Source organism: Ranitomeya imitator, chromosome 1 (genome assembly GCF_032444005.1).
Source record: "Ranitomeya imitator isolate aRanImi1 chromosome 1, aRanImi1.pri, whole genome shotgun sequence".
NCBI classification, from domain to species: Eukaryota; Metazoa; Chordata; class Amphibia; order Anura; family Dendrobatidae; genus Ranitomeya; species Ranitomeya imitator.
Genome location: NC_091282.1, coordinates 1125827070 through 1125850891, shown reverse-complemented (window position 1 = coordinate 1125850891; position 23822 = coordinate 1125827070). Strand labels below are relative to the sequence as shown.

At 38.9% G+C, this 23822-nt stretch overlaps 1 protein-coding gene across 1 annotated transcript in view; it reads right to left on the bottom strand.

Annotated features, from left to right (window-relative positions):
• Positions 1–520: 520 nt before the first annotated feature.
• Positions 521–23822, bottom strand: part of KDR (kinase insert domain receptor) — a 39583-nt gene continuing 16281 nt past the window's right edge. Inside the window, exons 8-30 of the mRNA XM_069744463.1 lie at positions 20794–20908; positions 20565–20716; positions 20315–20471; positions 18797–18920; positions 18198–18306; positions 17161–17493; positions 15006–15152; positions 14682–14813; positions 11908–12014; positions 11391–11526; positions 11154–11258; positions 10948–11061; positions 10582–10670; positions 9416–9569; positions 7536–7630; positions 7340–7462; positions 7116–7227; positions 6191–6290; positions 5985–6090; positions 5758–5903; positions 4382–4475; positions 4218–4303; positions 521–3404 (exon numbers count right to left, since the gene is read on the bottom strand). Of these exons, the coding sequence (XP_069600564.1) occupies positions 3191–3404; positions 4218–4303; positions 4382–4475; positions 5758–5903; positions 5985–6090; positions 6191–6290; positions 7116–7227; positions 7340–7462; positions 7536–7630; positions 9416–9569; positions 10582–10670; positions 10948–11061; positions 11154–11258; positions 11391–11526; positions 11908–12014; positions 14682–14813; positions 15006–15152; positions 17161–17493; positions 18198–18306; positions 18797–18920; positions 20315–20471; positions 20565–20716; positions 20794–20908 (3050 nt within the window). The 3' untranslated portion in view covers positions 521–3190. The remainder of the gene's footprint in view (positions 3405–4217; positions 4304–4381; positions 4476–5757; positions 5904–5984; positions 6091–6190; positions 6291–7115; positions 7228–7339; positions 7463–7535; positions 7631–9415; positions 9570–10581; positions 10671–10947; positions 11062–11153; positions 11259–11390; positions 11527–11907; positions 12015–14681; positions 14814–15005; positions 15153–17160; positions 17494–18197; positions 18307–18796; positions 18921–20314; positions 20472–20564; positions 20717–20793; positions 20909–23822) is intronic.

The window sequence follows — 23822 nt, the reverse complement described above, 5'->3', positions numbered from 1 at the left end:
TTTTCTTAAAAATCTTTTGCTCATTTCCAGAGATTCCTTTTTATTTAGTGTGCCTAATATACTAATTATTATAGTCTCTACCAAGGGGGCATTGCGCACAGGTTAATTATGCAGAGCAGACTAAAGACATGACCCCAAATAATCCTGTGAGCCCCACCTCCTTGATAAAGTCCATAAAAATTGCCATACAAAGCACACACGTAAAACAATTGGGATACTCAGGGGAGAAGCAAGAAAGAAATAAGAGAATTTTTTCAGCATTTCCTTGTGGCTCAACATCTGTACAGACAGTCTACGGTAATCTGAAGAATAGCAAACTGTCTTATAGCAGTGCAACTATATTAAGATTGTATCTGTCAAAAAACTCGTTGACGGTTTTCCAATAGTTACCAGCTGTGATTTAGCACTGGCTATAGTACAAGCTCCAAATCTGAACCAGTCCCTAACAAATGCCATGAATTTACCAAGTAAAGAACTGATTATAATGTAAAGTAAAACAATAAAGCACACGCTATTATAAAACTTAACACTTTAATAATGCTAACAAGAATATTTTCCATTTTTTATGGTATATACAAATAAACAAATTTATAAATATAATATATTACATTTCTTTTATTACATTGCATTATAAATAAGTAAAACATTGATATTTATCTGCTTTGAAATGTCACTGAAATGTGAACCCCACACATTTTGTATGGGGGTATAAAATCTTGTGCAGACAAAGACACTTTGGGCAGGAATTCTGGCACCAAGAATTTACTAAATGAATGAATTGCCAGTCTTGAAAAATTAACCCCTCATTTCTTTTTTCGTTTGTTTTAGTTTTGGTGGTAACTGAAGAACTTAAAATTAGTCTTTCCATCTAACATCTCTCATATGATCACTATTGGCAACGTTAAGGCCATTTTTACTGATGCCATTCTGTAAAATGTGATTATCAGGAGTCAGATAAGAGACGTGCAGTTCAGTAATCTCATTGCAAACTGCTGTGAATACTATACAATAGCTGACAATGTAAATCTGGAACAAAGCTGCAAAATATCCTGTGATTGTCTTTCTAAAGTCCCCCCTCGTACATAAAGATTAAACGGAAACTGTCATGATGAAAATGGTACCTGATCTGCAGGCAGGTTATACAACAGGAGGAGCTGATCAGACAAATATTCATTTTTGTGGGAAAGTTTCAGAAAAACTCATTCATTGAAATCCCTGGTATTTGTATGTTATGAGTCCAGTGGGTGGTCCTAGTAATGATTAACTGTCTTCCATGTATAACTGTATATTCAGAGATACCTTTCAATCACTAGTAGGACCGCCCATAGGACTCAAATACATACAAACACCAGAGATTTCAGTTAATAAAATGCAAGGTATACTGATTTTGTTTCCAACAAACCTATATAATTGATCTGCTTTATACTATGTTGTCTACAGATCGGACTGTATGACAACATGACAGGTTCCCTTTAAATATTGCATATTGTTTTCCAGTAATCCAGAACTAGTCATAAATTCAAATAACAATGTCCTACAGGAATTTACCTAAAGGTACCTTCACACTCAGCAACTTTACAACGAGAACGACAACGATCCGTGACGTTGCAGCGTCCTGGATAGCGATCTCGTTGTGTTTGACACGCAGCAGCGATCTGGATCCCACTGTGCCATCGCTGGTCGGAGCTAGAAGTCCAGAACTTTATTTTGTCGTCAGGTCGGCGTGTATCGTCATGTTTGACAGCAAAAGCAACGATGCCTGCAATGTTTTACATGGAGCTAACAACCAGCTACAACGATAAGTGAGTCGCCGTTACGTCACTGGATCGCTCCTGCATCGTTCTGGAGTTGCTGTGTTTGACGTCTCTACAGCGACCTAAACAGCGACGCTCCAGCGATCGGCTCGTTGTCTATATCGCTGCAGCGTCGCTGAGTGTGACGGTACCTTAAGGCTGAGTGAATCTACTGAAATTTAAATTAACCAGATTCTCTTGAATTAGGCCAGGAAATTTGATTTGCAAATTTAATGTGCACTATTATGCTCAGAGGTTTCTCCAGACCCTAAAGCATAATAAAAGTAAGGAAAAAATGTTAAGAAAATTGTTTGGTTTCCACTACAAAGAGCCGTGACAGGATATAACAAGATTACCAGGCCTAAGCAGGGCTGAACAGTGGGACAGATAAGAGCTGAGGGAATATATTACATATACTATAACATGACTAGCTTTATAAAACTTTTGAGAACACTTTTATCAACCCTTAGACTATAATTAGGCCAGCCACATTAGATGGCTGTGGTCCGATGCCCCCATACATATTAGACTGTTGGCCGAACCCATCGATATCGTCTCATTCAGATGACGTTAGCCTAATGTGTATGGAGGACTCAAGATTAGATGATCTGGTATCTGTTAGACCAGAATTTTAACATAAATTAAGTATTGAAATGTGATTGCAACTACTTCCCTAGCACATTCAATAAAGTTCTCCATTAGATTATTGCTGATTCTCTCAATGATCAGTAAAATAGTGGAATTCACTGTACCATTTCCTCTGCAGACCAGTGTGAATTCTATATTGCTTCATGTAAAAAAATAACACAGAGAAACATGTACCCAGTGTATGAAAGCTGACTCCTGTTCTTGGACCTTCAGAGGAAGTCCTAAAAGGTAAGCCCATATTTCAGTCCCTTTAGGGAAGCAGTTAATACAGCACTACTTCTTTATCTCTAGATGGGAAAATTCATTTATCCATAATCAGGTATTTAAAAAAGATAAAAATAATGCATAATACAAAACTTTATATACATCACCACTATACGTGTGAGACAGCTGACTTAGTTCATAGTGTGGTCAACAGTCCAGGCTGTAAGTCTACTTTAGTCACTTCATTGATGGACTTAAGACATTGATTGACCTTACAGTTTTAGCAAACCTCACTGACAGACACTTGATATCCAAATAGTAAATCTTTGCTCCCAGAAGTCCATATCCTGTTTATTCAACAGTATTTTGAGTGTTGTTATTGTGTATAAGTCTATCTCATACATGAAATGCAGACACATATCCAGGAATCTTCATCTTCGATAGAACAATGGTAGTCTCTTGGCATCATCGTCTCCTGCAGAATAGATCTCCAAAGTTTCTTCTCTATTAGTGCATTGTGGCAAGTTAGAAAAAGTTCTGAGCTCCTAAACTTCTGTGGTCAACTGGATAACAGCTTGATGTGGAGCTTTTTCCAAATAGAATATCTCTGATGAACTTTCCCTTTTGAGAAGCTGAGTTTTTTCATTGGTATCGTTAGCAGTTTCAGTTTCATCTGAGTGGTAATCAGACTGGTAATCATTGGTTTGGTTGGAAGATCCTGATGTGACTGAATCTTTGCTTTGACTGGATTTTAAACAACTGAAATGAGAGAAGAATCAACATTAGTAAACTAACTAGAATGAAGGTCAGTAGTATGACGATGAGCAATGAGTCAATGGCCTTTGAAAAGACATTACGTGGAATAGATAAATGCTATGTGTACATATTCCGCTAATGTGAATTTGTTTGGGGGATTTTAGCAGGAGCCGGTGGTTAATAAATTGTAATCTTCCTACAGTATGAGTAACACAACAACTAAATCCAATTTTCTTGTGCATGCTCTATCAATGTTTTTCTCACAACGAACACTCTGACTGTTCGTATATGCTTTTTTTTTCAAACCAAGAATCGATAAATAAATGTGAGCCAAGTTCCTTTTTATCCTACTCATGGATTAAATTCACCCGTGAAAATCTATAGGTCAGTGAAATACTCGGAGAGCACATTGATGGATCATAGTTACAACCTACTGCGGTTTTCACTGACTGTTTTATAGAAGTTTGAGAAACCGCTATCAGGTTTTTTCGCATGCAAGAGAAATTTATAAAATACAGATGATATAAACACAGACACAAAGACTACACAGTCTGATCCGCAACACTGATGGAAATAGTTCAATTTTTCATCTATGCAAAAAACCAAACCACAGATGTATGAAGTCTGCCTTAAGGACATATGTTGGTAATAGTATTTCAGAGACTTGAAGAAAAAACACTTATATGTGAAGCTGACCTTAAGGACACATGTTGGTAATAGTAGTTTAAAGACTTGAAGAAAGCATATATGATATTTTCATTTTAAGCTAGTTTTTTCAACAAAAGAAGGACATTTAGTAATTGAGAAATGGTCTACCTAAATAACAGAGCTTCAGCTTGGGTATTATCCAGAGTTTTCAGTTCTTCTGATGCAAGAATCATCCCACTATCTGTTTGATTGTCCTACAGTACGAACAAGAGCTTTAATAATTTGATATTAGTGATGAATAGTGGAATGAGAGACAAAGACTTTTTTCCTACCTCTATGGGCACATTCACTGCGACCTCTATAGGTATATCGTCAAATGTCTTGACACTAACAGGCCGGCTATTTCTCCTTGCATTTTGGACCTGCCTGAAGACAATTGAGAATTAAAGTTAGAGATATTGAAGGCATTTTACACATCACACCTAATCAAATTCAACTAGTAAAAGGTTATTTTATAAACTATATAATTTTCCTTTCTACATAAAGAAGCACACAGGTTAAAAGCATTATCCTTGCCTATGTTTGTAAAGTACATCAAGTAGTGCCGGTAATTTATTTACTAGGTATTTTAATGCAAATTATCAGGTCGGTTCCCGGCTGCCGTTAAATGACTTGACCCACACATCTGAATAGTATATGGTCTTCTTCGTAGACTTGGAGTCAGTCTCCCTAGGCATGTTGAAACTCTTAGAAATTGAAAGAGGACTTAAACTCTAATGGCAGCAGTAGGCAGTAGCGATCCTAAAACTCAATTTCAACCTTTGAACCAGCTTTGCCAAATAATGTAGGATAAAATTAAAACCAAATACTTTATTTGCAGACAAATGTTTTGGGTTGTTTGCATTTCATCAGTGAAAAGCAAGAGATCTGATTTCACTGTACGAGAGTCTTTTGACTCATGTCTAAGGGATAATGCCTCTCCACAGGATTGCAGCTTCCAGTAGGTTGCACTAGAGTTCAAGTCCTCTTCTTCTAAGAGTCCTTATTGGGAAACCTTATCTGAATATCCCAGTCAGAGGCTTTCATACAGTAAAATCTCTTGCTTTGCATTGAAGAGGAGCAACACCCCAAGACACGTGTCTGCAAATACAGTATCTGATTTGGCTTTTATCCTAAGTCATGTGGCAAGGCTCGTTAGAGGGGTTGATATTAAATTTTAGAATAGCTACTTTCAGTAGGTGGCCCTAAAATTTAAGTCCTCTTCCTCTCTGAAGAGACAATTTGCATATTAAATTTCCCAGAGGAGCACTGCATAGCCTATAAGTCTCCTCACACATGCATGTCACTCACCACAAGAAGAGATGTTACCTTTTAAACCCTAGACTTAGAGGTATGCACTTAGTGATTGGTTTCCAGTTCACACAAAGGATGCTGAAGGATTTTGGGAAAAAAAAGCAATCACTCAAAACATTAACTGCACTATCTTTTACTTAAGTACTATATAAAAGGAGGCAAAGAGGGGGGAAAAATGGAGTACTTCTTTAATTTCAATCGTATGTAAAAATATATAAAATGTATTTGGCGATCCGATATACCATTATTAGCTAATCTTTATATGACAATCAGTTTCCATCATAATTCACTATTGAAATGCATTGTCCAGTAATAATGTGGTTGAAGAGGATGACGCTTATAAATAGGTCATTACCGTATTCCAGCAGCGTTATCATAATGGAATTTTGCATCACATATTTCCTCTCCCTCCACACAGGAAGCAGGTGAGGTCGGCATAGATAGTCCAGAATCTTCTTCAACATTCAGAGTCACAGTAACAGGAATGTAATCTTTTCCATCCTTGAAAATGGGGGAAATAAACTTTATTAATGATCTACTTCATGAAATCCTCAGATCTATACTATTTTATCTATTACTAACCAGTTGGACATTAGCTTGTAAGACATTTCCAAGATGTTCGACCAGCTCAGAAAATGTGGGTCTATGCAGAGGATCTCCTTGCCAGCAGTCTATCATTGTCTGGTATCTAAAATGACAAAGCCATGCCAGTAAATAGTGACACACTACGATAAAACAATTCTCTGCCGTATGAATCACACTTTCCAGCCGCTATCCTGGGGACTTACATTTCCACAGTTGCGTAATCCGGAGCTCTCATCCTTGTCCCATCTTTCAATCGTCTGCAAAAGTCTTCATCAATCTGTACTCCAGGATATGGAGATCCTCCTATAATCAGAAAGTTCAGTTTGCTATTATTATTGTTCATTTGCTTCCTAAAGGCAAAATTAAGCAACTTTAATACATTAAAATATCCAGAGATTTACAGAAAAGTTACAAAACTGTCAGAACTTGTCTCCTTGACAGCTCTCTAAATACTTCTCCTTTGCTTATCTGAGTGTGAGAGATAGCAGGAAAGTACCTTGGAGGGGTAAGAAAATATTTTAATAGACAAAAACCAAAGCACAGAGAGAGGAAAGTACAGTATCAGAGCAATGCGTATACATAATAGTAAGTGAAGATAGCACCACCCTGGATAATATCAGACCTCATATCCAGCCTGTATTACATGGAGAGACACTCCCACAATAGATCTGAACTTGTGTCAGGTTTCAAACTGCATACATGAGGTACAGAATGCAAAATATGGTATCTGAGCTAAACAATTACATTGCTTCTCCAGCCAAACCCAGTAGTTTAAGATCAGGCAGCATTTAGCCTACTAAATCTTACATGTAAATCAGATCACTCACATGCCAAAATGTTGTATAATGTAACAGGATATGCTTGCACACAGAGGCAAAAACATACGTAGCCGATCATACTATAGTGTTGGTCAAAATCGCTCCCTTTTGTGTCCTGTATGTTCAGTTTATGACTCTAGACCAAGTAGTGAATGTCTGTACTTCCAGGAATAGTGTCACATTTTAAACATCTATTCTGTGGAATGCTACCACTTAGATGCATGGACTGAGAGTCCATGGAAATGATTCAATGATTAAAAATGTTGGACACTGATTCATATGGAAAAGGAAATGTACAAAACCGACTCACCTAATGAGAATATTTCCCAGAGCAGGACCCCAAAAGACCAAACATCACTTTGTGTTGTATATACTCTATCAAAGATAGTCTCTGGTGCCATCCACTTAAGAGGAAGCCGAGCCTTGGGGAGGAAAAGTGATGAATAATAATTGTGAATAATAATTATAACTGTAGCCTGAAAATTAACACAAAAGAAAAATGAATTGCTGAGTCTTGGACTTTACTTTACTTACATCTCCTTTCCGGACATAATCAGGATCTTTATACACATCACGTGCCAAACCAAAGTCACAGATCTTAACCACATTGTTGTCGCCCAGAAGTATATTACGAGCTGCCAGGTCTCGGTGAATACACTGCAAATGAAAGAAAATGGGATTAAATTGTCTGCCATCATCATGACTTGTCCATTTCTATCATCAAGCATACCCTCCGTGAAGCCATGTATTCCATGCCTCGTGCCACTTGGAAGCTGTATGAGATGAGTTCTTCCATGGAAAGCTGATTCTTGCACACTTCTTCAACTGCACATTGGAAGATGTTATCATGTTAGATATGTGATAGCCTTTATCTTGCTACTGACTCAACAATGAAACATAATGATCTGATCACAAAAACGATTAAGGAATCACTCCCAATAACATTTTTATTGTTTTAATGTGTGTGTATGTGGGTGTAATGCAGTGCGAGTCTGTTAATATACTCATCTACCGCTGCTCTCTCCGGGAACTAGCGCTGTTCTTCTCCGCTTCTGAATGGCGTCACTGCACTCTGTGTGACCCAGAAGTGACTTTTATAATGTAAGTCTATGGAATGAGGCTCAGAATGAGGTGCCAGAGGGTTTCATTATAACAGCAACTCCTGGCTCATACATAGAGTATGGAGTGAGCCGGCAGGTCTTATTTGTGGTGACATCACTGATAAAAGTACAAGAACGGTGCTGACCAAGAGAGTAAGCAGCAGTAGGTGAGTATAGTAATACATTCACACTACATTACATGCACATATACAGTGTGCAAAGCAGTCATCAAAGCAAAAGGTGGCTACTTTGAAGAACTTAGAATATAAGACATAATTTCAGTTGTTTCACACTTTTTTGTTAAGTATATAATTCCACATGTGTTAATTCATAGTTTTGATGCCTTCAGTGTGAATGTACAATTTTCATAGTCATGAAAATACAGAAAAATCTTTAATTGAGAAGGTGTGTCTAAACTTTTGGTCTGTACTGTATATACACATTTAAACAATGAAAAGGTTACTGGGAGAGCTCTTTTATTTATAATTTTTAATATTATAATTGGCTGTTGCAAGTATTTTAGACCTTGTTCTTTACCCACTAATTGTTATGGTCTTTAGGGCTGCTGTCATTTAAAATGGGCAGATGTTCCGCTCAAAACAAAGCTTAGCGAGTGCAAATTTTCATAACTGTGCTAACTGTAACATTGTTACTATGATAATTCTCCCTCACTCATTTTGCTTCATTCTCGCCAGCATATCGTCTATTTACAAGAGGAGACGTGCAGCCAACAATCAATATTCTTATGCCCACATAAAAGATGTGATCATCCGACAAATGATCATTTGTTTGATGAGCTGCTGATCGCTGGGCATGTCAAGATAGAATGTTCCTCTGAGCGTTCGTCAACCATCTGTTCATGTAAAAGGCGATCTTGAGGCAACATTTTTCAATCTACTATAGTAGATCTAAGTGGATTGATGCACAAAGGATAATATTGAAGTCACATTTCCTGAAATTTGCAGGTTCATTCAAATTGGAACACTTATAATGCGCAGTGGCCCCCAAGGCCTGGTCCCAACAGTGAAGAACAGGCAGATGAGGCGGCGAAGGCTGAAAGAAGAAACCCTAAGGAATGGATGGCGATCAGTGAGGCAGCCGGAGAGGTGAGCGGTGAGTATTAGTTTTTCTTTTTTTCACATAGACCCCAGAGAATAACAAGGAACATTCAATTTGCGATGAATAATTTACAGTGGTGAGCAAATTAATTGGGACAAAGCAAAAAAATATGCTATAATGCACTGTTACATACTAAATCTGAAAATTACCGTTTCCCACTGGCTAGTTGACCAAGATTTATTTATTTATTATATATTAAAACTGGTTTGATTCACTGACTGGTAACCAACTTATGATTTTACTTAAAAAATGCTTTGTCCCAATTAATTTGCACAGCACTGTAGCTGTGAATTAATTTCCCAGGGAAAATCTGCGCGAACTGGTGAATTCGACTTTCAAGCAATCAGCTTATCACTACTATCTATATCAACATAATACATTAAAGTCTTACTTTCTTCTTCTTCGACATCACTAAGAGACTTCTCTTCAGCAAATCCCGAGCTTGCTGAACTCTGGCTGCTTGCAATGCTGTCTAATCGTTTCTTCAAATCTCTGGGAGATTCTACGTAATGATGCTTGGCCTGTCTGTACCGAACTGATTTGGTCTGCAAGGAAAAGATCATACATTATTGTAAGTCTCATTAGTCACAGCCATACAGAGCTCAGTGATACAGACTACTATGAATCCGTCCCTGTTTGTGATCAGCTAACCATATTATCACACTTTCATAAATGCAACATACGGTAATTTAAAAGAGACTATTTGTATTATCTGTATGGTTTATAGAAATCCATTTACCAAATTGTCATACTTTGTACAATACTGGAAAACTGACCGTAAGGCTTGCCTATATACAGTATGTGCAAGACGTGTCCTAGCAGTGGATCTGCTGTGGTTTTTAACCTCACCATGCTATTTTTGTACAGTTTACAGGAAGGGAGGGTGTGGATGTGAACATTACAATCGAATAGCGTATGAGGGATGCAAGATTTCAAGGAAGAACGCAGTGTGAGGAGGTCTTAGTGCAACTCAAGCAACACCAGACATGGAAAACAAAATAAGTCTGGAAGTATGGAGAGAAAATACCTACAAAGGTGATTCCTTTTTTCCACGACCTTTGGGGTACAGTCTTCCCCTTGGGTTAATTTTATCAAGGTTTATAAATTATATAATGTCATAAAATAACAAATGCTAACAAGTTAGAAATACATGACTGGATAATATTTAGCTAAAGCAAGGAGCAAAGGGCTTTGTCACTTAGACACGGTGGGTAGGTCTGTGACGTAATAAGACATGCCCAGAGAGTACACAATGGCGAAAATACCCTGGTGTTAAACTGAAAAAGTTTAATCACAGATGCCAAGTAGTCACTTAGGAGGTACAATATGTCCATGAGGATGCTGACTGTAGACTGTAACCTTGTCTATATACCTTACATGTTGCGTAAAGCATTTCCTTTCTTACATATCAGAACAGACAGCAGAGACAGGAAGGCTGCACAGAGGCACTTAGATTATAACAACGCAGCACAATGTGATCAAGGCTCTCAAGAATGTAAACAGGACTTGTATTTAGAAGATCTGATCAGACCATGGTACAATGGTGGGTACACATACCTTGTACAGAACAAAGTCATTTCTTCTACTTCTTAAATATGTTGATAGATTTCCAAATCGGCAGAATTCAACAATCACCATTAAGGGTCCTAGAACAAAAGAACTGAAGTTTATATGGAGATCAAATTCACATTTAACAATTTGATTTTTAATGCTGCCTATAAGTTTCTGATTTATGGCTGTGAAGATAACTGTGAAAAGGTGAAGGTGAAAAAAAAATATAGGAATAACAATTTTTGTAGACTGAAAGTAGAATTCCAAAAATGTGGTGAATGAACCCTGGACACTAACATTTTTAGTCAAAAGAAAACCTAAATCCAGTAGTTCTAAAGCCCGTTGCGTAATGTGAGAAAGAGGGTTACTCACCTCCTGGCTTGGTGCAGGCTCCAAGCAAGTTCACTACATTCAAGTGGTGACCGATATGACTAAGGATTTTTAGCTCTGACATCAATGCCCTGTATTCACTGTCAGTTGCCCCCTCTGTGAAAAAAATTACAAAAATATCAAAATAACATTCAATAAAACCAATCTGTCTATTATTTCGAGTGATCTACAATACTTTATTCTCTTACCTTTTAACATTTTCACTGCCACTGTTTTGCAAGTGGAGGTTGCATCTATTCCAAAAGCATCGGCTTCTACAACTTGCCCAAAAGCTCCTCGCCCAAGAGGTTTCCCTGTGTAACGGAAGACATAAAACACTTGTGTATTATTTGGACCATCCTTCCATCACGCTCAAGAGATTAAACCTTAGTCTCTTATCCATGAGCTGTTGAATTGTTGGAGCATGTTATGAACATAGGAGGTACCTAGTTTAAGGCGTTCCCTTGGGAACTCCCATTTCATTGCATCATAGAGGAGTCTTTCACATTGCTCATCGAGGGGAACCTCACTAGGATCCATAATGATTGACAAGTAGCCAGCCTTGAGTTCCCCTTCATTGGGCTGGAAAAATAAAAAGATAAAGTTCGTGACACTTTTATAACAAAAAAAAACACTCAAATGTTCTCCAATATAAAAGAGGGCCAGCAGTCTCCTACGGTTCAGATCTCCAGCCCTAAAACTGTTCACACGGATCATAATTAATTTTCTGCTCATAACAAGCAAAGAATGCCCTGGAATGTTTTCCTTTATGGGCAATTGCAATTAAAATCAAATTAATACATACTTAGTAAACCATGCAAGAGTTTTATGGCTTTGAAAGGGAAAATGTGTCTGTTGACATTAGTACAATGGGAAGAAAGTGAAACAAAAGGTCCCCCATCAGTTTTCATTTGTCATGTCAGGCACATACAAATGGGACAGTAGAGAAACTTGATTCATTACCCTCTTTACGGTCCGAAGGATGATTACGAGAAGCAACCAAAAGAACAGGGCGATCACACCGGTGCCAACCAGAATAATGAGTTCCAGATTTGTTTTCTCTTCTGAGTCTGGAGGGAAACAATTGAACATTTGACAGTTCATGTCAGCTCACAGTTTTAGGATAGCTGTAAAGTCATCAAGCACAGTCCATTAATCTCCAGCAAGTAGGATTACTGAGGAAAATTAGGCCTTCTGCTTTGCTGATTCAGTAGAGCATGTATTCTGTACATGAAAAAAGTCTACTGCTGAGTTAAGCCTTAATAAAAAAGAGTTACTGGGGCCCCAGGGAGGAGAAAAAGTCCCAAGTTCATGGTACAACACCCACAATGAACTGGATTCTCTACATTGAAGCTTTATATACCTTCTGTTGTTTGCAGTCATTATCCAATACTTAAAGAAAGGAAAAATGATAACTGCATTTTTTGTCGAAATATTATGGAGTTTAAAATGATACTTGGATGCACAGGATCAGAATTATCATTGCAGTTTTTTGGCTTGAATACCTCTTAACTAGTGACTTTTTCATTTCCAACAAATTCATCAAACGATTTGGACCTTTTACCAAGTTGTCATTGCTGGTTTAGCTAGTTTTAAGATTTTTATGTCATGTGGCCTTTCCAGCTATTTTAGACAGATTCATGAAATAGACAGCATTGCAACCCTTTTATTCTCAGTATTGTGGGGACTCTGTCAGTGTGATTCTCACCAATCAAAGTGGTGGCATATCCTTGTGATACTGTCACCTCTATTTTAGGAACACTCCTTGGAACATGCATGGAGAAGATGTCCTTATTAACTATCAGGCTCTACCATTCACTTTACAACCCACCATAGGAAAATAATTGCTTTTAGGGAACACATTTTTAGTTGCAGTTGTTTTTACAAGTCTCTTCATTTGGTGCTTATTGAAAATTTTTTTGCTCTTTTGGAGCTCTTCAATTGATGAGACATTGAGAGGACAAGGGTGTATTATTCATTAACCCCTTCACGACATGCACCAGACTAGTACTGCGCATGTCGTGTCTCCCCTTTTGATGTGGGCTCCGGCGCTGAGCCCACATGAAAGTCGCGACATGTCAGCTGTTTTGTACAGCTGACGTGTGCGCAATAGCGGCAGGTGGAATCGCAATCCACCCGTCGCTATTGACTGACAGTGGCATTTAACTACCGCTTCCGGCCATCGGGCTGAAAATGCGCACATTGCCGACCCCCGTCACATGATCGGGGGTCAGCAATGCATTGGCATAACAACCAGAGGTCTACTTGAGACCTCTATGGTTGTTGATGCCGGTTTGCTGTGAGCGCCACCCTGTGGTCGGCGCTCATAGCAAGCCTGTAATTCTACTACATAGGGGCGATCTGAGGATCGCTCCTATGTAGAAGAGCCGATCAAGCTATGCCAGCTTCTAGGCTCCCATGGAGGCTATTGAAGCATAGCAAAAGTTAAAAAAAATGTTTTAAAAAATATGAAAAAAATAAAAAAAATATAAAAGTTTAAATCACTCCCTTTTCGCCCCATTCAAAATAAAACAATTAAAAAAAAATGAAACCTACACATATTTGGTATTGCCGAGTTCAAAATCGCCCGATTTATCAATAAAAAAAAAAGGATTAACCTGATCGCTAAACGGTGTAGTGAGAAAAAAATTCAAAGCGCCAGAATTACTTTTTTTTGGTCACCGCAACATTGCATTAAAATGCAATAATGGGCGATCAAACGAATGTACCTGCACAAACGAGATATCATTAAAAAGTTTAGCTTGGCACATAAAAAAAAACCCTCACCCGACCCCAGATCACAAAAAATAGAGACACTACGGGTATCGGAAAATTGCGCTTTTTCTTTTCTTTTTTTAGCAAAGTTTGGAATTTTTTTTCACCACTTAGATAAAAAATAACCTAGATATGTTTGATGTATCTGAACTCGTAATGACCTGGAGAATCATAATGGCAGGTCATTTTTAGCATTTAGTGAACCTAGCAAAAAAGCCAAACAAAAAACAAGTGTGGGATTCCACTGTTTTTGCAATTTCACCACACTTGGAATTTGTTTACCGTTTTCTAGTATAAGACATGGTAAAACAAATGGTGTCGTTCAAAAGTACAACTCCTCCCGCAAAAAGTAAGCCCTCACATGGCCATATTGATGGAATAATAAAATAGTTATGGCTCTGGGAAGGAGGGGGAGCGAAAAAACGAAAACGCAAAAATGAAAAAGGGGTGCGTCTTGAAGGGGTTAAAAGAATATCAAGATTTTAAAGAATTATAAGAAAATGATGATAGAAATCTCAGCGCCATCTTCATCTTATTGGTTGTTTTAAATTAAAAAATAATACTTGACAGTTAAACATGTTCCCAGTTAAGTAGAGGGATTACACTGGTTGTAATATTACATAAATGACATGTCCTAGCAATGATCAAAATAGGCGATCAATATATATGAATGTAGAGGGTCACACAGCTAGGACACACACTGATCAAAAGAATGCAGGACAAAAATAAACGCCACTGTGTGGATGGGTGCCCGGATAGGATACCACTCCATATATTCAAAATATCAAAAGAATGGGAGTACTATGTCTCCTGTTTAAATTAAGCAGTAGTCAGTCATACACGTGTTCTACCTCTTGACTCCTTGTAAGATTGAGGTTGATAGGCAATAATAACATGTGAGTTAAACATGTATGCAATTAACAGTAATTCATTATTTTTGGGTGGGCATTGAGTGTAGTTACCATATACTGTAAAGTACATTCCAGCTTCTGCACAACCCAAATCATTGCAGGCTCGGCAGGAATAGAATCCTTCATCTTGCTTTCTAACTCGCTGTATGGTCAATGTTCTGTTGTGATCTTTTAAAATAATACCTGTGATGAAGAATACAATCATGTGTGAGTGAACTGATGTATGATGAAACACATAGTGGCATGTAATTAATTGCAACAAGGAGTAAATACATAATCATACAGCACTGTAGAATGGGTTAATGTAACACAAATAAATGGAGATAAATATGGAAAGAAATTTTGTATTTCAAAGACAAAGGAAAATATCAATACCTGAATCCCCAATCAAAGCATCAGAATTTTTAAACCATAGAATTTGTGGCTCTGGTAATCCAGTGGCGAGGCAGCGCACCTCCATAGTCTCACTGACATTGGTAGTCTGGTTCCTCAGATCATCATGAATAATTGGATGCTTTTGGGCTGTTAAGATAATAAAATATTTTGAAAAAGCGCATGCCTATAACAATATATTTGTTATAAACTGGTTCTGAAATGTTAGATGCTGAAAAGTGAAGTGCACCTATGTGCTTGGCACCATGTATCAGTATGTATATGGATGTGTTACATGTGTTTGTGTCCCACCTTCATATATTAGCATGTTTCACTTATAGGTCAGAACATTCTATGTCACAACCTATGTCGTTAAATCATAATTTCTACTATAGTGTGATTTTCAAATCCTCACTATCTACAAAACCTCTGCTTGGTGTCAGTAAACGTCATCAGTCCTGATAATGTGCACTGATTTACTTCTTTACATTTAGTTGTACACATACTTAACAGGTGACGAGCTGAAAATTGTTTCTTTTAGTACGCTGTATTGCCTTGTGTTTTGGAAACCATTTTGCTTCTTTTTTTTTTTAAACACTGGACATCTCAGTGTTGCTGCTTATTCACCTCCTCAGGTGGCTATGACTTTTGGAAACATGAGTCAGACGCCCCACTGGGTGCTACCCTGCCTGCTGAAGCACTCTTAGGCCCGTTTCACACGTCAGTGGCTCTGGTACGTGTGGTGACAGTTTCCTCACGTACCGGAGACACTGACTCACGTAGACACATTGAAATCAAGGTGTCTCTGCACATGTCAGCGTGTTTTCACGGACTGTGTGTCTGTGTGCAAAACACGGAGACATGTCAGTGTTCGTGGGAGCGCACGGATTACACGGACCCATTAAAGTCAATGGGTCCGTGTAAAACATGTACCACACACGGACGCTGTCCATGTGCAGTCCGTGTGCCATGCAGGAGACAGCGCTACAAGTAAGCACTGTCCCCCCACGTGGTGCTGAAGCTGCCATTCATATCTTCTCTCCAGCAGCGTTCGCTGGATAGAAAATATGAAAAATCCTTTTTTTTTTTTTCCGCGTTTAAAATAAAGATCCCTGTCCCCACCCCCCTCCCACCCCTTGTGTGCCACCCCGCTGTTAATAAAATACTCACCCGGCTCCCTCGCAGCGTCCTGTCCTCGCCGCACCTTCTCCCGTATGAGCGGTCACGTGGTGCCGCCGATTACAGTCATGAATATGCGGCTCCACCTCCCATAGGGGTGGAGCTGCATATTCATCACTGTAATGGGCGGCACCACGTGACCGCTCATACAGGAGAAGGTACAGCGCGGAGAGGACGCTTCGAGGGAGCCGGGTGAGTATTTTAGTAACAGCGGCTGGGTGCACAGGGGGTGGGAGGGGGTGGGGACAGGGATCTTTATTTTAAACACGAAAAAAAAAAGGATTTTTCATATCTTCTCTACAGCGAACGCTGCTGGAGAGAAGATATAAATGGCGGCTTCAGCACCAGATGCAGGGGACAGCGCTTACTTGTAGCGCTGTCTCCTGCACAGTCCGTGTGGTACCCAGTTAGCACACGGGCGGCACACGGCTGCCGCATGTGTGCCACACTGATGTTCACGGTAAGCACACGGACACGGATAATTCCGGTACCAATTTTTCCGGTACCAGAATTATCTGGACGTGTGAGACTGGCCTTAGGGCAGGTGCAGACGAGCGTGTATTTTCTCATCCGAGAGAATCGGGTCAATTATGCAACTGATACGCTGATTAGAGTGTGAACAGAGTGCAATCCGATTCTCTTGGAAAAGGAGAAGATGGAGAAAAAAAAATCTCCATTTTGTCAGTCCATGAAAATCAGACTGCACTAAGATGTGATCCAAGCGCATGCAGCAATTTTTTCCTCTGACCGGAGTGTCTTGTCGGATCGCACTCAGACCGAAAATGCAGCCTTGAGCACGAGCCCCTAAAAGAACTCATTGTCGTCATAGTTTAACAAATGCCTACAAACATGCTGGGGTTTTTTTTGTGATTTTCTCTTCAGAAAATTGAACAAGCCTAATGCAAAGAAAAAAAAACATTTTTTGACATTTCTGAAAAAAAATCTGTGATCTGCTAGAATTGCCGTATGTTTCCCTTACCATGAATAGTTAATACAGTAGTGAAACAGCCCTTCCGAATGGTTTTCTTCTCCTGAGCTATACAGTCATAGTGACCTTGGTCAACCAAGGAGATATTATGCAGAGTCAGCTCCAAGGTCATGTATTCTCCATTGACATCCAGTGTGGACTGATTCATTTTAATGAGGTTGGTGAGATTTCCACAAGTGTGCAGTGACCAGCTCCTTGCTCCTGGAGACTTCCGCTTGAACCACGTTAAGCTTCCATAGGTGAACTTATCAGCAATACATTTTAAAGTCACATTGACATGCTCAGTGAGTCTGCCCCTTGGGTGCATGCGGACATCAATGCCCCCTAAAATCACAATGAGGTATGTTACTATGGTGTTGTTTCTCTCACTGTACAGCAAAACCTGAATTTGCGAACCATTGGTGATCTTCCCCAGAGGCCAGTGTTTACATCATAAAGCCATGAGTCGAAAACATCTAATAAACATCTAATCCTTGAGTAGTGATAAATTGTTCTTTCCGAACTTAAAAGGCTTTTCCAGTGAAAACAAGTTATTACCTATCTGCGGGATATCCATAGATTACTCATAGGATAGGTAACACTTCTTGTGTTAGGAACTTTTATCCATATTATACTGGAGTGGAAGTGCGCGTGTGTAACCAGCGCTTCATTCGTTATTTCCCTATAGTGTTGCTGAGCGTTGCAATCAATTTTGTCAGCCCCATAGGGAATAATTGTAACAGAGGTCCGTCATCCAAACTTCCGTTCCATTTTTTAACAGTGATAAAAGTTCCTCATTGGGAATTTAAGCTCTTGATCAACCGATTGGTGGGGGTCTCATCAGTGGGACACCAATCAATCAGCAACAGCAAGTAATTACCTATCCTTTGGACAGACGATAAACTGTTTTTACTGGACAACGCATTTAACCAGCAAGCAGCTATGACTACAATAAGACTTAACGTAAAAAAAAATCAAGATGAGAAAATTATTTAAACTAATATCAATGTAAGAAAAGAAACTTCAATGTAAAAGTTTATCAAACTTACGTGTCACATGGAAAGGAATGATGTGTTCATCGCTCCCAGCCTGGTTAGTGGCAGTGCACTTGTAGACAGCAGATACATGAGCTAATGAAATAAGCAACTTGCTTATAGTCTAAAATGAAAAATAAAAAACAAAAGAATATTTACCATTTGGTATTAAGATGGCTTAAAGAGGCACTGCCAGAAAAATATATTCTCTTAGTAATATGTAGGCAGTGTAGTGTAGGAAGAGGAGCACACAGCAAGGCATTGCACATTGGCACTTGGAGTCCCAGAAGCTCGAAATTCAGAGCCATAAATAACCACATGACCTCCGAGCCATGTGCTTAAGGTCTACATAAGTATGAAGACACATTGTCACTTTAACAAAGGTCTTTCTGAGATTACCTTAGGAAGTAATAGAAAGCTGTGTGTGATATTAGTGATGAGCAGAATTTTTTTTTTAAATTTAAGTGAAAATTCAAAAATGTAAAAAATATCTGTGCGTCAAAATTCTTTAAAAAAAAAAAATGTATTATTCATTAACCGAATATTGACCATATTTCATTGCCTTTTAGAAAATGTTACAGTTGATTTCATGTAGATGAAAAATATAATCCCACCTTTAGTTTTCCTTCAATGATGTCAGTACGAATATCTGGTGTCTCAATTACATTCCCACCGTACTGATCAGTAATATTTCTCCACTTGGAACAACTGTAGGGATTTTTCCCTGCATGATAAAGTCTAGAAGGAAGGAAACATAACTAGATGTTAATAAAATTTATGCCAATCTCCAGAAATATAATGACCCTTAAACAATGGGCTGAATTCAAGTTCTATGGAGACTGAGAAGATCAATGATTGGTAAATAAATACAATTGTCCGGGTGAAAAGGTGAATTCTCTAGATCTTTTCCAAAATTAGCACTAATATTGAGGTCGTAGGAAGCAGGGGAGGGGGATGAGAAGGAAAGAAAACATTGAGGTGGGAAGAAGAGAGGGAGGGGCATAAGAAGAAAAAACAAATTCATTCATAAATTCATAATTCCTAGTTTATGTGGATGTGAGGAAGCAGCATGGTCACAAAACCAAAGCATTAACTTAGTGTTGTTCTATGGAATGGTAGGAAGCACTAGGGCTCCAGAGGAAGAAGTCAAAGGAAGTTATCTGGACAACAACAACAGGAAAGCGGAATACTCCAGTCTCTGATGCAGGAAGCCGAAAGCTATGCAGAGGTCTGATAAGGGAAACCATGTGGTCCCAGCACAGGATCCCTGGCTATCACCCCATACATCAATCAGCACATTTCCTCTTGGATGGCCTTTCACACAGATAGTCTTAAAAAAAAAAGCTTGCTGTACACTTCATTTCGCTCAAGAACTACTGTATAAAAGAAGACATGATAAGACATTCGACTACAGAGGTCCACAGACATACTTAAGTGCCAATACAAACAGCTCTTCGGAGTTGGTACTAAGAGTTATTGTGGACTTAGATAAGAAAGACTGAAACAGCAAAAAGATATCTGGTGAAACAATATACTGAGTCATCTTCTGGCCATTCCGAATATAATTCCCACTGGGACTTTACCGGTAGAAAAGAGGGCAAACAGAAATCCTCTCATTAGGTATGCTATAACTGTTTCCCGAATTAAACAATTAAGAAGTCCAACGGAAATTTCTATTTGCTGAACATGCATTTTCCTTCTATTGATAAGGTAGAGATGGGAGGCTGCCAGGAATCTCTGATATTTTGAAAAAAACAACGAATTTTACATCCAGGAGAATTCTAACGTTTCACCCAAATTTTAGATGTCACATAAGTGATTGGCAGCTCCCTGCACATGACATTATAATAAAGTACCAAATGTATACAACTAACCTTAAAGGCAATAACATTTAAAGACATGAGTTTTCTTCTGGAAATAGTGTCAGAACTATCCATGGATGTATTGCAATTCCATTTGATTAAATTGGATGGAGCTGAACTGCAATACCCCTTACGACTTGTGGACAGGTGTGGCACTATTTTTATGTAAAAAAAAGCAGCCTATTGAAAAATAAAACATATTCCATCTAGTACATGGGATAGCAATAATATTCTCTGGAGCACAAGATTTGTCAATATAAAAGTACTCACTGTGGTAGGTATGTGCACTCTTCTTCCAGCTGCCATGACCACTGAATGCTCAGAGGGGTTGGTATTCCATATGCGGTACATGTGAGAGAGAACGCTTTGCCATACTTGTATGATTCCAGGGTGGAGGATACAGCTTTTTCACCTATTTGCGGTGGTACTGCAGAACAACATAGGCACAACTTCATTGTCAACTCCTTTATATGACTAACAACATCTGTACTTCAGACAATACAAAACAACTGAAACTCACCATGTACAAAGACTTGAAATGTGTGTCTCTCAAAATCCTTTGTCGTTGGGTTAGTGAGAGTAACAGTATAATTCCCAATGGCATCTTCATCACAGTGACTGATAGACAGGAAATATCGGTACCTTTGATGCACCACTTTTCCATTCTTCATCCTTTAAAAAAAATTCATAGTTAAACCCAAAGGTGTATTAAAGAAAGTACCATGATAAAACTTTTACAATGGATTTACCATGCCACATCAGGATCGGGAAACGCCGTAAATTTCACTGGTATCCTGATGTCGTTTCCAGTCTTACACACAATCACTTTTTCCATTTCTTCATCCATAATTATAAATGGCTTTTCTGTGAACAGAAATTAGATGCAAATTACATCTATGTTCAGATTTTCAAAACTGTAATCAGTTACTATATTTATTCATTTCGATTGCTTAACTAGCATCAACCTATTCCGCCACAGTACAGGGATTGTATACAGTAAACAGTAAAGGTACTTTAGTACTAATCTTCTTAACTTATATATAATTTGGAGAATGACAGAGAAAACAGAGCCCAGTGGAAACTTGGTAATTCGGTGGCTATTGATGAGGTGACTTAAGAAGAACCTGTCATCTGAATTTTATTCCCCAAACTAATAGTATGTATATAAAGGCACTTTAATGCTGAGTAAATCCTTATGTTGCTCTTAGACATCAGGTTTGCTGTTTTAGAGAAATCAATAATTGAAATTGTATGCTAATGAGTGGGCAGTGGGTGAGTAATAGGGAGGAAGCAGGAGAGCTGTAATGTCTTTCCCCACCCACTGCACTTGCAACTCATTAGCATTCAATGTCAACTATGGATTTTTCTAAAACAGAAAAATGGATTTCTAAAAGTAAGGAAAGGATTTATCCCCTTAACAATCGCCGATACACATTAAAACGACGCCATTTTAAAACCGAGATTGGGAATAAGCTTATAGTGTCCCCCAACGTCGGAAAATCTCTAGGGTTTCAGCTACCGGGGATAGCTGAGACTCTGGAGAACACGATCAGGGACCTTTTTTCGGGTCCCTGATCACATGATTGCTTCTGCCATCTCCTAGCCCCTCCAGCTCAGTCCCTTCTCCGCCTTCTCTTCCTGAAAAAAATGGTGGGCGCATTCGCAGTGCACCCACCCAGATCTGGCGGACAGCACCTGGCAACAGCAGAGATTTTTCTTATTGATACATTTTGATCACTACACTACATTTTTTTATTTTATAATTTTTATTTCTTTCATTCTTTGTCTTTGGGGTTAGGGTTGGCGTTAGGTTGAGGTTTGATTTAGGGTTGGGCTTAGTGTTGTAGTTGGGCTTAAGGTTATGAATGGGTTATGGTTAACGTTGGAGTTAGTGTGTTTGAAGATATGACGACTAGTGTTGAACACAAGTTCTCTCTACTCGAGTTTGCATTGAGGTTGCTCGAGCACCTGCACTACTTGGTACATACCAGAGCACCCCGATGCAAACTAGAGTCGCGAGCTTAACACTAATGATGACATATTCAATACGACGACCTAATGTTAGCAAATTCTGTGTAGTAACTTTGTGCTAAAAATCATCACTATACCCCTGGATAAAATCTTTGATGGGTGTAGTTTCCACAATGGGGTCACTTGTGGGTTGTGGGTATCCACTGTCCTGGCACATTAGGGGCTCTCCAACAGCAAATGCTGGCTGAGGTTTTTTACCGCATTTTGTTTTTTGTTTGCTCTCCAACAGCGACATGGCGCCAGCTATCGATTCGAGCCATTTTTGCTTTCAAATGGTTAATTGGTGATGCTTTCCTTCTATGCCCTGCCATGTGCACAAACAGCAGTTTTCCCTCACATATGGGGTATTGGCGTACTCAGGAAAAATTAAACATTAAATTTTGGAGTCCATTTCTCCTGTTATCTTTGTGAAAATAAAACATTTGGGGCTAAAGCAAAATTGTTGTGAAAAAAGTAAAATGTTCATTTTTTCAATTCCATTAATCCATGTGAAGCACCTGAAGGGTTACTGCATTTCTTGAATGTGATTTTGAGGATTTGAGGGGTGCAGTTTTTAGAATGGTGTAACATTTGGGTATTTTCTGTCATATAGGCCTCTCAAAGTCACTTCAAGTGTGATGTGGTCCCTAAAAAATGGTTTTGTGCATTTTATTGGAAAATTGAGAAACTGCTGATCAACTTTGAACCCTTCTAAGTTCCTAACAAAAAAAAATTGTTTCAAACATTGTGCTGATGTAAAGTAGACACATGGGAAATATTATTTACAAATTATTTTGTGCCACGTAACTCTGTGATTTAAGGGCATAAACATTTTAAATTTACAAATTGTGAAATGTTAATTTTTTTGTCAAATTTTTTATATTTTCATAAATATATGCAAATCACATCGACCAAAATTTACCACTAACATTAAGTACAATATGTCACAAAAAACAGTCTCAGAATCACTGGATCCGTTGAAGCATTCCAGAATTATTACCACATAAAGGGACACTGGTCAGATTTAAAAAATTTGGCCTGGTCATTAAAGGGAATCTGTCGCCACACTTTTCGCATATAAGCTGCGACCACCGCCATTAGGGGCTTATCTACAGAATTCTGTAATGCTGTAGATAAGCCCCCCGATGTAACTTGAAAGATAAGAAAAACAAGTTATATTATACTCCTCCAGAGGCAGTCCAGTGCGGTCCGGGTCCGATGGGCATCGCAGGACCGGGTCCGGCACCTCCCATCTTCATATGATGTCGCCATCCTCCTTGCTTCGTGTCACGGCTCCTGAGTAGGCATATTGATTTGCCCTGTTGAGGGCAGCGTAAAGTACTGCAGTGCGCAGGCGCCGGGCCTCTCTGACCTTTCCCGGCACCTGCACACAGCAGTACTTTGCTCTGCCATCAACAAGGCAGATAATTACGCCTGCACAGGAGCCACACACAGAAGCAAGGAAGAGGACGTCATCTTATGAAGATGGGAGGCGCTGGACCGCACCAGACCGCCCCTAGGTGAGTATAGTCTAACTTGTTTTTATTATCTTTCAGATTACATCGGGGGCTTATTTACAGCATGATAGAATGCTGTAGACAAGCCACTAATGGCGGTGGACGCAGCTTATATGCGAAAAATGAGGTGACAGATTCGCTTTAAGGTCAAAATTAGCTCCATCACTAAGGGGTTAATAAGCATTAAAGAGCTTTATATACTGTGCATGCTATTAGCTTGGAGAATAAAATCCTGATGACAGGTTCCCTTT